Raw genomic sequence first — 16,812 nt, 5'->3', positions numbered from 1 at the left:
ATGACATCCCTCGAACTCTGATCTAGCCGAGTGTTGAGGGAGAGTTTCGTCAGCACGACGGCGTGGTGACGATGATGATGTTCCACCGACGCAGGGCTTCGCCTAAGCTCTGCAACGGTATTATCGAGGTGTAATTTGGTGGAGGGGGGCACCGCACACGGCTAAGAGATCTCAAGGATCAATTGTTGTGTCTATGGGGTGCCCCCCTACCCCCGTATATAAAGGATGGAGGAGGGGAGGCCGGCCAGCCCCTGGGGCGCGCCAGAAGGTTGGAGTGGACTCCCTAGTCCTAATAGGATTCCTCCTCCCACATGGAATAGGAAAAGGGGAAGGGAAAAAGAGAAGGAAGGAAGGAGGCGCCCCCCTTCCCTAGTCCAATTCGGACCAGACCAAGGGGAGGGGCGCAGCCACCTTTTGAGGCCTTTCTCTCCTTTTCCGTATGGCCCATTAAGGCCCAATACGAATTCCCGTAACTCTCTGGTACTCCGAAAAATACCCGAATCACTCGGAACCTTTCCGAAGTCCAAATATAGTCGTCCAATATATCGATTTTTACGTCTCGGCCATTTCGAGACTCCTCGTCATATCCCCGATCTCATCCGGGACTCCGAACTCTTTCGGTACATCAAAACTCAATAAAACTGTCATCGTAACGTTAAGCGTGCGGACCCTATGGGTTCGAGAACTATGTAGATATGACCGAGACACGTCTCCGGTCAATAACCAATAGCGGGACCTGGATGCCCATATTGGCTCCCACATATTCTACGAAGATCTTTATCGGTCAGACCGCATAACAACATACGTTGTTCCCTTTGTCACCGGTATGTTACTTGCCCGAGATTTGATCGTCGGTATCTCGATACCTAGTTCAATCTCGTTACCGGCAAGTCTCTTTACTCGTTCCGTAACACATCATCCCGCAACTAACTCATTAGTCACAATGCTTGCAAGGCTTATAGTGATGTGCATTACCGAGTGGGCCCAGAGATACCTCTCCGACAATCGGAGTGACAAATCCTAATCTCGAAATACGCCAACCCAACAAGTACCTTTGGAGACACCTGTAGAGCACCTTTATAATCACCCATTTACGTTGTGACGTTTGGTAGCACACAAAGTGTTCCTCCGGTAAACGGGAGTTGCATAATCTCATAGTCATAGGAACATGTATAAGTCATGAAGAAAGCAATAGCAACATACTAAACGATCGGGTGCTAAGCTAACGGAATGGGTCAAGTCAATCACGTCATTCTCCTAATGAGGTGATCCCGTTAATCAAATGACAACTCATGTCTATGGCTAGGAAACATAACCATCTTTGATTAACGAGCTAGTCAAGTAGAGGCATACTAGTGACACTCTGTTTGTCTATGTATTCACACATGTATTATGTTTCCGGTTAATACAATTCTAGCATGAATAATAAACATTTATCATGATATAAGGAAATAAATAATAACTTTATTATTGCCTCTAGGGCATATTTCCTTCATCTGTGTGGGTGTAATCTTTCTTTTCACGTATAAGATAATTGTTTTATCTATTTAGTCACTCCTCAGTATCATTTAAAGTAGATAGATTGTCCATGATATCTACTGATTGGACATTTTGATTCCTCGCTTCCTGCCATCCCCATGCTGGCTAGATGATAGTATGTTGTAGGGATGCATCTGACATGTGTAATTTCTTAGCATGGCACCTTGCAATATTGATGAAATGCACGTGAGAACTAAGCAGGTGCCTCATGTGCCTTTTTTATCAGAAGGACAACCTGCTTCAGATTAGAACTTGGTCAGTTTAGCTGACAATCTTTTGTGTTTAGTGTACGATGGCCACATTTGTATTGACATCAAAATTCAGATTTAATATGTTTATTGGGTGACCTTACTTATATTACTAAATCATGAATATCTTTTGATCTTCTAAGAAATAGTTCTCCTGGATACTCCCAAGTTATACCTGGTTGTTTGGCATGGTCAGTGTTTGTACCTTCCGGTTTTGCTGAGGTGCACCTGATCCCACTTTTTCTTTGGTATGGTCAGTGTTTGTACCTTCTGGCTGTTTCCATTGAATGGTTTTCAAACATTTAATTTAGGGATTCATAGGAAGGGCTAAAAACCGTATAAGAAGCCCACTTCTGCTTGAAGAAAACTCCATGGAAAAATTACAAAGAGTGCACTCACAAAAATCACAAAAACCGAAAAAACTATATCAGTATTGCGGTTTTCGGTGATTGTCAGATGCAATGTAAATGTGTATTTTGGTCAGGTTAGTGTGAGGTCACTGCGGCCTGTGGTTGCCCAGATCCTGGCGGGGATGGTAGTATGTGGCCAGGGATGGCAGGGCATCGATCTTGGCGACCCAGCTGTCTCCACAATACTCCGAGGTATTTGGATCCTTGCGCCTGCAAGCCCTTCGCCTATCCTCACAGGAACTAGCATAAAATTCATATGCTTCTCTACTTCAAACCAAAGGATCCTTGTTATAGAAAGAAATTGCTCTTATTCATGTATTTTAGAAGTATATACATTCTTGAACTGATGCGAAAATTGTGTTGTATTTCATACTTAACCAAATGCAAATCAACGTTCTTAGCACTATATGCCATGTTATAGAAGGAAGGTGCTTAATTCCGAATATCTTTTGTGCATTCTTGTTTTCAAGAGCAGGCACATGTTAGGTTGGGGTTCCCAATGCATTATGAAGCATCATGATCAGGGAACAATACAATGATTTGTTTGATTTTGGTTCATATTATCCCTCTAAATATTAAGTGGCTTCTCTTCAGGTGTGCCTGATCATCGGCGATATAACCTTTGGACCAACAATGTACATATATGTACATAAAGGATATCAAGAAAGCTAAAAGGATTACAGTTTATTAATATGCACCACTGGTGGTGTAGTTAGGATTGACTCGTGTCCTATTTGTGTGTAGATGTCCATCTGTACATAATTTACAGTAATACAATTAATATGTTTCCAGTGAATAATTTCTTATGCAGTTTTTTTTTCACAAGGACTACACTCAATCAGAGGAAACTTTAATTAAGATTTAACAAGATGTTAGCTAGACTAATTTGTATTCTTGGCTCTAGGTAGATTGTAATGTAGTGGGATTTAAGTTTTAACATGAATTTGCTCATTCAGAGTGTTGTATTCTTAGCCCTTGGTAGGTTGCTTCTCCTTTTGAAATGATCTGTTTATTTCCCCATTATCTTGCTGGCTATCTTCATTAACAAGCAGTGATACCTTAGAGAGACAATTCGAAGATCAAATTCTTATATATGTGCATTTTATATGAAGTAATTTATGAATAAGGAAATATCAAGCTGATGCACTTGGGAGCTGATGATCCGAAACAAATGGTAGAATTAAATACTTCATAGGCATAGTAATTTTCTTCTAATGCCGGGACTTGAGTTAGATCCATATCAGGTAAAGACTTCAGTCTACATGTATATGCACTCTCTGACTGCTAATTCAGAAAGTTGAGGATTTTGATCTGCATGTTCAACCACACCTTGCACAAAGTGAACACTCAAATATATACGGATACTGGTTTTGCTTATGGTGCCTGTCAACTCAAACTAATTTGACATGTGTATCTTATTAGTTTTCGCCCCATCGACCATTTATGTCCTGCTTAAATCTGCCTTATAGTTTCATGCTGATATTGAGCACAATTATGTCTCGCTTGTATCACAATTGAATGTTTCTTCTTCATTGTATTGTTATTCTGTATGAATGCATGTGATAAACCATTACCTGCGTGACCAAAACGTTAGGACCGGCACCCTCGCGCCAAGGCGCGACCCCGATCTAGTAACTTGTGCATCTACCCCCCCCCCCCCCCCACACACACACACACACACACTTTAAACTGGAATATATCAGGTACTCCCTTTGAACTAAAACAACATCACTTATTTCCGAACGGAGGTAATATCAGTTATACAAGTTGTTCATCTCTCTTCTAAACAAGATAGTCTGCAAGTGCGCGTATGAACAGAGTCATGTTGCCTCAAGGAGGGACCATTGATCTTGTTAAAGTTTCACGCGATGCTACCGTTGCTAGCCATATTCTTGCCAGTCTAGGCAGAGAACAACAGCAAACTGCGTGTTGGTTGCGGATTCCTCCTATAGAGATTGCTAGTGTTGTGGCAGTGGACAGTAACACCCCATTTGATCAATGAATTCCTTTCTCCGGGAAAAAAATCCTACCGCGTGGTGAGTAATCTTCAAAGTATTCAAAAGAAAAGAATAGTCCTTCTATTGAAGTTTTTCCTTCTAGCACCCATTCTTCAAGGCCTACTCAATCAAACCCACGCGGAGGGGTCGCTGTTGACCTCCTCACTTGCAAACTTTCTCCGACAAACCATATTGCCTCGATTTCATTGCGTCTCCTTCTTGAAGCAAAAAATCTAATATTTTTTAAAATCAAACCACAAAATGATCGAGTGAGTTGTATTCCAGAATGTAATCTTTGTCTTGAACCAAACCACAAAAGCAAACATTATGCAAACATTGTTTGAATTTGGCAACAAATTTTCGAATTTGCAAATAAAATAAAATTCACACACAGTTTTTAAATTCACGAACATTTTTTTAAATCTGGAACATTCAAAAAATTGTGATTTTCTTAAATTCGCTAATATTTTTTAAAAATGTGAATTTGTTTTTAAATTTCTATTTTTATATAATTTGGAACATATTTCGACAATATTTTTTCACCTTTGCAAACTTTTTTTGAAACCCATGATCATTGCATGAACATTTTTCAAAATTTTGAACTTGGAAATATTCTTCTGAAATTCATGAACTTTTTGAATTTGTATGATTTTTTGAAATTTGAAACTTTTTTTGAATTCATGAAATTTTCATTTATCTTTAAATCTATTTTTTTTATTTTTATATAAAATTAAATATTAAAATAAAACTGATAATGAAAAACCGAAAGATACGTTAAAAATGGCCCACACGCCCCGTAATGGGCGGGCCCATATCGAGCAGGGTGTATCCTCTGACCAGGCGTGGATTACTTTTTTCAAAAAATAAAGTGGATTAGGAGGTCCCGACCAATCACATCGCCTCAATTTCATTGGATCTCCTTCTCGAAGCATCAAGATCCGGCTCAAAATGTTAAACTTTGCTCTACATTTCAGAATGTAATATTCTCTTAATAAACCAAACAACAAAAGCAAACAATTCAACGATGTTGTTCTGAATTGGGACCTCGGATACCACATACAAAGAGAGAAACTAAAAAAGCAGGGCAAAAATCATAGTAATATAGACGCAGAAAAAAAAAGGGTGTCAATAGTGTTTGGTGTGGTTCTCAGCCCGTCTTGTACTCGGCGACGGCGATCTTGGCCGCAGGGCCGCCCTCCTGGATGTACACGATGGTGAGCTTCTCGCCGGCGTCAAGTCTGGTGACCCACGAGGGGAACCCGTACATCTCCTTGTCGTGCGTGGCCGAGACGCCGTAGATGGGGCCGGTCAGCCCCTCGATGCGCAGCTTCAGGTACGTGATGGGGTGGCCGCACGTGTTCTTCGCCGTCACGGTGTGCCGGTAGTGATCCACGCCGTTGTGCTCCCACGAGTTGGTCACCGCGTGCACGAACTCCAGTGGCGCGCCTCCGATGTGCAGGGAGCCCGGCGGAGGCTGGTAGCCCGGGCTATTACCGGCGGCCGCGGGCGAGGCGGCGAGGCGGGCGAAGACGCCGCACATCGGTGCCGCGGCAGCGAGGGTGGGCTCGGCGCGCTGGTAGTTGCAGCGGTCGTCGACGAAGCCGTCGTGGCCGTCTGGCCCGCCGACGAGCGCGCCGACGAGGACGTTGGGGTCGGCGCCCTTGCTGTTGTAGTAGGCGTCGAACCCCTCCATGCACCCGACGGTGTCGTTCACGGCGTAGACGGAGGGGATGGAGGCGCCGCGGTGGTGCACGTGCGTGGGGAACTTGTCGCCGTGGCCGACCATGTAGCTCATGGAGAGCGGGTTCTTGCCCAGGACGTAGTCGACCTGCGACCTGGCGAAGGCGACGATCTCGGCCGGCGCGACCTCGGCGTCGGGGCACTTCAACTTGTCGCCGGACTCGGCGAGGTAGTCGGCGTAGACGGTGAGGAGGAAGACGGAGGAGCTGACGTACTGCATGTTGTTCCAGTCGGCGACGTAGAGGAGGCCGCCGGGGGTGGTCCTGACGTTGTTGCCGCCGTTCTTCTGGATGCAGGCGCACATGAAGAACTCGGCCTTGGCCCGGAACTGCTTGAGCGTGTCGGCGTAGTCACCATCGCCGCCGCCAGCGAGGAGCACCTTGGAGAGCAGCACCTGGACGCCGGCGTACTTGTTGTCCCAGGAGAACTCGCGCACGGCCCAGCCGGTCCCGCCGAAGGCCTCGGCGTTCCGGGCGACGTAGTCGAGGTAGTCCTCGTCGCCGGTGGCCTCGTAGAGCCAGGCGGCGCCCCAGAGCAGCTCGTCTTGGTACCCGGACGCGGAGGGGTAGAACTTCTTGGCGCACTGTAGGGAGTCGTCGTAGCGGCCGCGGAAGGTGTCTGCGAAGGTGAAGATCTGCTTGGCGTGCATGAGCAGCAGGTCGGCGTACATGGAGTCGTAGTGCCGGAACACCTTGGCAGCCGCGGCGAGCGCCGCGGCCGTCTCGGCGGCCACCTCGGAGCCCGGGCGGCTGGCGTCGATCTTGGACGCCGTCCTCGGCGTCGACATGTCCTCCGCGCGCTCCCAGCACAGGTGGTCGCTGTCACCGTCGCCCACCTTCAAAGTTGTTCCAAGACGCCGAGTTAGGCCGGGCCGGGCCGGGCTGGGCTAAAGTAGGACGGGAGTGTTGGGTACCTGGACCCAGAGGGTGTTGGGCTCGGTGTGGGCCTTGATGAAGTAGTTGGTGCCCCAGCGGATGGCGTCGAGGGCGCGGTTGAGGGAGTTGGCGGCGACCATCTCCTTCTCGAACTCGAGCACGCCCCACGACAGCATGGTCACCGCGTACGCCATCGGGAACCCGAACTTGACGTGGTCGCCGGCGTCGTAGTACCCGCCGACCAGATCCACCTGCACACATCCATTCCTTCTCCATAAGCAAATGCGGATCGAGCTCCGATCGGAGTTCATACGTCGGATCGAGGCGCGCGTACCCCCTGGGAGAAGCCGTCGGTGAGGGCGGAGTCGCCGCGCCAGTGCACGGTGCGGTCGGCGGGGAGCTTGCCGGACCGCTGCGCCTCGAAGAACTGGAGGGACTTGTCGAACGCGCCGGCGTAGTCCGACCACGCCGGCGAGGCCTCCGCGGACGCCGCCGCGAGGAGCACGAGCAGCGCCACCGCCGCCGATGCGATCGCCAGCCGCGCCATAGTTGCCTCTTTCTTCTTCTCTGCAGGTAATTAAGCGGGCAATGTCGCCGTCGTGGTCGTGGTGCTGGGAGTGTCCGGCGCGGCGGGCGGGGATTTATACGGGGCGTGCGGATCGCGGGGCGGCCGGCCGTGACCGACATGGGGCGTTGCGTGGTGCCCGGCACGTAGGGGGTAGAGGGGAGACGAACTAGGCTGTTTGCGCCATGCACGTCTTGCAGCCAGAAATGGTCGCACGCACAATGGCTCGATCGTGGGCTCGCCGATCGTCTTTCGACATTAGACATTTCGACACCGTCGACCATTACTTATTTCTTCTTGTTCCGATAATCGAAAATAATCATACAACATTTTTTTGATCTTTTTTCCGGGGAACATTAATTACTAATTAAATCTTCAGATGCTGCCATCTGACCATGTATAGTTCTGCCCGTACACAGAGTCGCTGAAGATGTGTGATCACGTCGCGAGTTTTGTGGACTAAAATAGTTTGACTCACATAATGCTTTCTTTTGGCTTTTTTTGGCCGGCCTATGGTTGGTCAACTAGTACGTGTGTCCTTACAATAGGAAGCATTTAAGCCACAAATTAACTTGTGTGTTATGCTAACTCTCATCATGATGGTTGGTATAGTGGATCAATTATCTTATTAGTCTCAATTAGTAGAATTAAGGTGGTAGGCGTGATGATCAATCTTCAAATCATTCAAATTAGTAAATTAAGAGTTGATTATAAGATTTAGGACGCCTCCGCCCCCACCTCCAACACCCTCTTCCCTCAAAATACAATGAAATTCATTAATGGTGTACCTTTTGTTTATGTTTTTTTGAAAACGTAAGACTTTAAATTATGTCGCATTGTTTTAACAAAGGCGACGACTTGTGAAAAAATAATCTTGTATCAAAGTTGACATTCTCGCATCGTTTTCCTTAATATCTTTGAAAAAAACTTGGAAAGATGATAGTTGTACAAACAAGAATAACCTCAAAGATTTTGAGGAGATGCATATAGGTAGAGTAAAGATGGCACAACAGATCAAATCCCATTGAAACAAGCAACAGGAAACAAGACCCTAAAACACTAAAATGTTAGGTTATATGAACATCACCGACCTAGGTGTTGTCTCGAGTTTTGTCATTCGTGCCTACGTGTTCGTCTATTTTCTTCTATGAAGAAATCATAAACACGAAAACATATAAAAACTTATCTTCAAAATTGCGGGAAAACCTCCTTCAAGACAAGTTTTAACTAACAGCTTCATTTCAAACGGTTGGATAAGAAGATAAATATAGACCTATTCCTAAACAAATTGGAACGACTGCGGGTGAGCAAAAGAGGCGACCAAGAAAAAAACCTCATGGGCTATAGAAGACCAGCATATATGGGTTCAATCTCGCGCATACTTAATGACACTCACCTCTTTTTTTTGGCACTGACCTCTTTTACTAAGCAAAGCCTCGGAGACGCTATATCTTGCTTCTTTCGAGCAATTCGCTTACGTTTTTACACCCCGCATGGACCGACCCAATAAGTGAGTTATTTTTCTATTTTTTGTTTATATTTTTTCAAATTTTATTTTTCTCATTTTCTAGTTTGTATTGTAATTTAACATTTTTTATCTCCATATTTTTAAGATTTTTGGTAAATACATGAATAAATTATTATGACATACACAAACACTTGCCAAGAAACTTGTTTGTTATTCTCAAAACATCAACATCTCTTTTATGATTTACAACATTTATTTTACATACAAAATCAACTTTTAAAACACACATGCGCATTTCTTAATGGACAAAAGTATTTATTTTGATATACATGAACATTTCTCTTCACATTCAAGAACATTTGTAATCCTCGCAAAAAGGACATTTTGTAATACATATACGCATAACTTTTTTTGCTACACGTAAATATTTCTTATCACATACTTAGAAAACCACTTCCTTTTCGAGCACATTAGTATTCTATGAAAATACATAAAAGATATTATTATTATTTTGCAAGGAAAATTCCAATCTATTCGTCATCAAGGCAGTACAACGAAAACCAGAAATAATAAATATTACATCCAGATCCGTATACCACCTAGAGACAACTACAAGAACTAAAGCGAGCCGAAGGCGCGCCGCCGTCATCGCCCCTCCATCGACAGAGTCGGGCACAACTTGTTGTAGTAGACAGTCGGAAAGTCATCAGGCTAAGGCCTCAAAGGACCAGCGGACCAGAACAGCAACCGCCGCCGATGAAGAATAACGTAGATCGAAAGGATCCAACCCGAAGACACACGAATGTAGACGAACGACTGTTAGATCCGAGCAAATCCACCAAAGATAGATCCTTCGGAGACACACCTCCACACGCCCACCAACGGAACGGGGGACCTTTATTCCATCTTCAAGGAGCCGCCGCTGTCTCGCCTTCCTGAACAGGACAGAAATCCTAACAAAACTCAAAGGAACAACTAAAAACGGAGCCCTCCCGCCGGCCCTTGCTAGGATCCACCACGTCCCCATGGCCGTAGGGCCACTGGAGACGAGGCGGACCTGCGACGGCGCAGGTGAGAGGCAGAAGCCCTAGCTTTTTCTTTTGGAGGAGAAGGAGGCAAATATATTATTATTATTATGTGAACACCACTTCCTTTTTGAGCACATTAGTATTAACTACTAAAATAAATACATAAACTTGTGTGTGTGTGTGTGTGTTCAAGATCGTAGAAAAATAGACAACAACAAAGCCTTTTGTTGGGTAGACTACCACTACTAGGGAAAACCCTAGTAGTAGCGCGGGTTTTGAGGCTATCATTAGCGCGGGTAGCCGCGCTACCAATAAGGCGCTACAGCTAACTGTTAGTAGTAGCGTGGTCCGCACCCGCGCTACTACTATGGACTATATCAGCAGCACGTTTCCTTAGCGCGCTACTATTAATTAGCTGTAGCGCTTTCCTGTCCCCGCGCTACTGCTATATCTTTCATCATTTCTCCCCGCTTCCTATCCCGTTTCAGCTTCAATAAACTGCAATTTCCAGATACTAGGTACTACTAGATATCAATTTCATAAAGCATTATAGGTACTAGGTAGTACTCCCTCGGTTCCAAATTACTCGTCGTGGTTTTAGTTCAAATTTGAACTAAAACCACGACGAGTAATTTGGAACCGAGGGAGTACTAGATAACAATTTCATATATACTGAACATGCATCCTCAAGCAGTACAAGGTGATCATCATATGTAGTTCTAGATGATATCGACAACGATCATCATATGTAGTTCTAGATGATATCGACGACGATCATCATATGTAGTTCTAGATGATATAGCCACACACACATATGTAGTTCTAGATGATATCGACGACGATCATCATCCTCAAGCCTGGGCGGTGGGTGTTTTTGATAGTAATTAGGATGGCCTGTCCAACACGAAGATTATTGCCAATGAGGAATCTCTTCCACCCAACCAAGTTTAAGTGTGTGCGACTGTCTGTGTCCATGCGGTAAGTACAGGTGGTGACGGAGCCCCTTGCGGTAAGGCGTAGTCCAGCTGAGCCTTCTTCATCAGGCTCGATACCACAACTCACACATAGGTTCTTTGGCAATTTCTGAATAAGAAAAACATATCAATTAATAAATAGCCTCGCACATACTCTTGCAAATATATTTCTATTAAGTCTAGATTCCACTCTATGCAATTGTACTAACTAATCATGAATTCTACTAATAAGTATATGGATTATCTATACTATTAATAGTTCCTTGGATTCTACACTAATACGCATGTGATCAGACTCTACACTAAAGAATATCATCGACTAGATTCCACAAAGCATATCATTGGACTCTACACTAAGCATATCATCAGATTCACTAAGCATATCATCAGATAATTTGCATTTGTAAGTATAACAATAAAGCATATATATATCATCAAATTACTATAGTCAGTACGTATAACATACCATTTCATGCCAATCGACCATGGTACTTGTCAGGCGGGTCATGAATGGCACCCCGACAAAGTCATCACGTGGCGGAATTATGTCCCATAGGTTGCACACCTCCTCCTCGCTCAGCCTCATTCTTTGAGCTATGATGGCTTCATGAAGTGGGTTCTCATCATCTTCATCGAGTGGGTCCTCATTATCTTCATCATCTTCGTCATCTTCATCATCTTTCACCAGGATGATATAAATGATAGCCAGCTTGGGTCTTTCTGCTCTGAAGGAGAAGCTGGGCAACTCACCACCAGTAAGACGCATGCGGGCGAGGAAACGGGCCATCCATCTCCTCCAATCCGTGACATATTGCGTCCTTTCTCGACCTCCATAGTGTGCGGCCCCCTAGGAGCCTCAAATGTCACAGTGTCTCCTGTCAGCTTGTTGAATTTCAGCCTCACATTGCATGGGACGATCTGTGTAAGAAAAACAAAATGACACAATGCAGTAATGCCAACACTAAAAATAAAATAGTTGTTACATTTCATATAATTTCTTACCGCCGCATGACGAAAACTCGGCTGGAAGTAGATGCCGAACAGCTTGCCAGTTGCAAGGCTGCTGGCGCACCTTGACTTGCACAATCGACATGGTGGTGGTGGTGGTGGTGGCGCCATTTTCCTAAAGCAATATGAGCAAGGATTAACGGTCCACTTCACAGGAAAGAAAAATAATTGTTAAATCAAAATGTTCTATAAATCAACTAAATCAACTAGCCTATTAAATCAACTTGCCTACTAAATCAACTAAATCAAAATGTTCTATAAATCAACTAAATCAACTTGCCTACTAAATCAACTAAATCAAAATGTTCTATAAATCAACTAAATCAACTAGCCTACTAAATCAACTAAATCAAAATATTCTAAATCAACTAAATCAACTATCCTACTAAATCAACTAAATCAACTAGCCTACTAAATCAACTAAATCATATGAACTAAATCAAAATGTTGCATATGAACTAGCCTACTAAATCATAATGTAGCAGGGAGGAGGGGTTGTGGATGGAGGAGGGAGGAGGGAGAAGGAGGGGCGACTGGAGGAGGGAGGAGATAGTAGGACGGAGGAGGAAGGGCGAAGCGAGGAGGGGCCGGCCGGCGGCGAGTCGAGGGAGGACGGAGGAGGAGGGCGGTACCGAGTCCAGCGAGGAGGAGGAGTTGACGGCGGCGCAGAGGGAAGAGGGGTAGGCGACGGCGGCTGGCGGGGGAGAACCGGCGCGGGGGGTGGGGTGGGGGATTGGGGGGAGATGCAGTGAGTGTGAGCGTGAGTGTGGATCGGATAGAGGAGAGCGTGGGGTGGGAGATAGCTAGTTTTAGCAGTAGCGCTCTAAAGGTAAAGGCGCTACTGCTAAACTACCTAGCAGTAGCGCGCTCCGACTTAACGCGCTGCTACTAGAACTAGCTTCGCGGCGGGGTCGTGGGAATTATAGAAGTAGCGCGTCTTAGAGGAGACGCGCTACTGCTACGTTTATTTCAGCAGCGAGTACTTCCTGAGCGCGCTACTGCTACATTGTAGCAGCGCCTTAATTTAAAACTCGCTGCTGCTAAGATTCGGTGTATAGGGTTTTCCCTAGTAGTGATACTGATGGAAATTTAATAGAAACATGTGAATACCGAAAGAAATATGTGGTGGATATTAGACTCTTTGCATAAGAAAATCTCAACTACAGACAAAATTGTCTAAAAGTACATATGAAAGTTGTTGCTATAAACATTTTTAGAAAAAAAAGAAAGTTGTTGCTATATACTCCCTCTGTCCCAAAATAGGTGTCTTTGATTTAGTACTAAGTCAAAGATCAAACACACTTATTGTGGGATTGAGGGAGTAGTTCCTAAAACCACAAGGATGACTAGAATCTCTGAAATGACTGTGTTTTCCAGAGGGATGCTAATCGATGTGTTTTTTTGGCGAGGACTATGTGGTTCATTGAAAAAGTGAACAAGAGAACTTATGTTCTTATAGGCCATCACTATTTACAAATCCATCGCCAAAGGCTAAACTGACTTAATAAAAATCATAGTGAAAGATAAAAACATGCCAAAATAAGTTGTTTCAATGAAGCTTTCCTGTTAAAAACAAGAGGTGCTCCAGTTAGTAAGTAATCACCCCAAAACTGTAGGGGAACGTAGCAGAAATTCAAAATTTTCTACGCATCACCAAGATCAATCTAAGGAGTAATCTAGCAACGAGGGAAAGGGGAGTGCATCTACATACCCTTGTAGATCGCTAAGCGGAAGCGTTCAAGTGAACGTGGTTGATGGAGTCGTACTCGTCGTGATCCAAATCACCGATGATCCTAGTGCCGAACGGACGGCACCTCCGCGCTCAACACACATGCAGCCCGGTGACGTCTCTCATGCCTTGATCCAGCAAGGAGAGAGGGAGAGGTTGGGGAAGACTCCGTCCAGCAGCAGCACGACGGCGTGGTGGTGGTGGAGGAGCGTGGCAATCCTGCAGGGCTTCACCAAGCACTGCGGGAGAGGAGGAGGACTTGGGAGAGGGGAAGGGCCGCGCCAGAACTTGGGTGATGGCTGCCCTCCCACCCCTCCACTATTTATAGGTGGGGAGAGAGGGGGCCGGCCCCCTTAGATCTCATCTAGGGTTGGGGGCGGCGGCCAAAGGGGGGAGGAGTGCCTCCCAAGTCAAGTGGAGGCCCTCCCCCTTAGGGTTTCCCCTCTCCCATGCGCATGGGCCTTGGGGGGGCTGGTGCCCCTGGCCCATTAAGGCTAGGGCGCCCCCTTACAGCCCATGCTGCTGTATTGGACGTGGTGGAACATTTTCCGGACCTCCGGACCCCTCCGGAATCCTCCGGAACCTTCTGGAAGCTTCCCGGTACAATACTGAAAAACCCGAACTTTTCCCGGAACCCGAACAACAACTTTCCATATATAAATCTTTACCTCCGGACCATTCCGGAACTCCTCGTGACGTCCGGGATCTCATCCGGGACTCCGAACAACATTCGGTAACCACGTATATCTATTCCCTATAACCCTAGCGTCATCGAACCTTAAGTGTGTAGACCCTACGGGTTCGGGAATCATGCAGACATGACCGAGACAGCTCTCTGGCCAATAACCAACAGCGGGATCTGGATACCCATGTTGGCTCCCACATGTTCCACGATGATCTCATCGGATGAACCACGATGTCGAGGATTCAATCAATCCCGTATTCAATTCCCTTTGTCTACCGGTATGTTACTTGCCCGAGATTCGATCGTCGGTATACCGATACCTTGTTCAATCTCGTTACGGGCAAGTCTCTTTACTCGTTCCGTAACACATCATCCCGTGATCAACTCCTTGGTCACATTGTGCACATTATGATGATGTCCTACCGAGTGGGCCCAGAGATACCTCTCCATCACACGGAGTGACAAATCCCAGTCTCGATTCATGCCAACCCAACAGACACTTTCGGAGATACCCGTAGTGCACCTTTATAGCCACCCAGTTACGTTGTGACGTTTGGTACACCCAAAGCATTCCTACGGTATCCGGGAGTTGCACAATCTCATGGTCTAAGGAAATGATACTTGACATTAGAAAAGCTTTAGCATACGAACTACACGATCTTTGTGCTAGGCTTAGGATTGGGTCTTGTCCATCACATCATTCTCCTAATGATGTGATCCCGTTATCAACGACATCCAATGTCCATGGTCAGGAAACCGTGACCAACTATTGATCAACGAGCTAGTCAACTAGAGGCTTACTAGGGACATGGTGTTGTCTATGTACCCACACATGTATCTGAGTTTCCTATCAATACAATTATAGCATGGACAATAAACGATTATCATGAACAAGGAAATATAATAATAACCAATTTATTATTGCCTCTAGGGCATATTTCCAACAGTCTCCCACTTGCACTAGAGTCAATAATCTAGTTCACATCACCATGTGATTAACACTCACAGGTCACATCGCCATGTGACTAACATCCAAAGAGTTTACTAGAGTCAACAATCTAGTTCACATCACTATGTGATTAACACTCAATGAGCTCTGGGTTTGATCATGTTCTGCTTGTGAGAGAGGTTATAGTCAACGGGTCTGAACCTTTCAGATCCGTGTGTGCTTTGCAAATCTCTATGTCATCTCCTAGACGCAGCTACCACGCTCTATTTGGAGCCATTTCAAATAACTGTTCTACTATACGAATCCGGTTTACTACTCAGAATAATCCGGATTAGTGTCAAAGTTCGCATCGGCGTAACCCTATACGACGAACTCTTTTACCACCTCCATAATCGAGGAAATTCCTTAGTCCACTAAGGATATGTTTGACCGCTGTCTTGTTATCCATCCCTGGATCATTCTTGTACCCCTTGACTGACTCATGGCAAGGCACACTTCGGGTGCGGTACACAGCATAGCATACTATAGAGCCTATGTCTGAAGCATAGGGGACAACCTTCGTCCTTTCTCTCTCTTCTGTCGTGGTCATGTTTTGAGTCTTACTCAATATTCACACCTTATAACACAGCCAAGAACTCCTTCTTTGCCGATCCCTTTTGAACTCCTTCAAAATCTTGTCACGGTATGTGTTCATTTGAAAGTACTATTAAGCATTTTGATCTATCTTATAGATCTTGATGCTTATTGTTCAAGTAGCCTAATCCAGGTTTTCCATTGAAAATCACTTTTCAAATAACCTTTTATGCTTTCCAGAAATTCTACATCATTTCTGATCAACAATATGTCAACAACATATACTCATCAGAAATTCTGTAGTGCTCCCACTCACTTCTTTGGAAATACAAGTTTCTCATAAACTTTGTATAAACCAAAATCTTTGATCATCTCATCAAAGTGTATATTCCAACTCCGAGATGCTTACTCCAGTCCTTAGAAGGATTGCTGGAGCTTTGCATACTTGTTAGCATCTTTTAGGATTGACAAAAACCTTCTGGTTGTATCACATGCAACCTTTCCTCAAGAAAATTGTCGAGGAAACAATGTTTTGACATCCTATCTGCAAGATTTCATAAATAATGCAGTAATTGCTAATACAATCCCAACAGACTCTTAGCATCGCTACGAGTGAGAAAGTCTCACCGTAGTCAACTCCTTGAACTTGTCGGAAAACATCTTAGCGACAAGTCGAGCTTCCTTAATGGTGACACATACCATCATTGTCTGTCTTCCCTTTCAGAATCCATCTGTACCCAACAGCCTTACGACCATCAGGCAGTTCTTCCAAAGTCTACACTTTGTTTTATACATGGATCCTCTCTCGGATTTTATGGCCTCGAGCCATTCATCGGAATCCGGGCCCACCATCGCTTCTCCACAGCTCGTAGGTTCATTGTTGTCTAGCAACATGACCTCCAAGACAGGATTACGTACCACTCTGAAGCAGTGCGCATCCTTGTCGACCTACGAGGTTTGGTAGTGACTTGATCCGAAGTTTCATGATCACTATCATAAGCTTCCACTTCAATTGGTGTAGGCG

General features: G+C 45.1%; 1 protein-coding gene across 1 annotated transcript; it reads right to left on the bottom strand.

The window, feature by feature from the left end:
- Nucleotides 1-5,162: 5,162 nt before the first annotated feature.
- On the bottom strand, nt 5,163-7,509 carry LOC123050603 (endoglucanase 13). The gene is made up of 3 exons (XM_044473372.1): nt 7,144-7,509; nt 6,848-7,060; nt 5,163-6,769 (listed from the first exon to the last, which is right to left on the bottom strand). Exons 1-3 carry the CDS (start codon nt 7,354-7,356, stop codon nt 5,342-5,344), a joined length of 1,854 nt encoding a protein of 617 aa, XP_044329307.1. The 5' UTR covers nt 7,357-7,509; the 3' UTR covers nt 5,163-5,341.
- Nucleotides 7,510-16,812: the final 9,303 nt, after the last annotated feature.

Source organism: Triticum aestivum, chromosome 2D (assembly GCF_018294505.1).
Source record: "Triticum aestivum cultivar Chinese Spring chromosome 2D, IWGSC CS RefSeq v2.1, whole genome shotgun sequence".
Lineage (NCBI taxonomy): Eukaryota > Viridiplantae > Streptophyta > Magnoliopsida > Poales > Poaceae > Triticum > Triticum aestivum.
The sequence above is the reverse complement of the archived record's forward strand: the minus strand, read 5'-3'. Positions and strand labels throughout refer to the sequence as shown.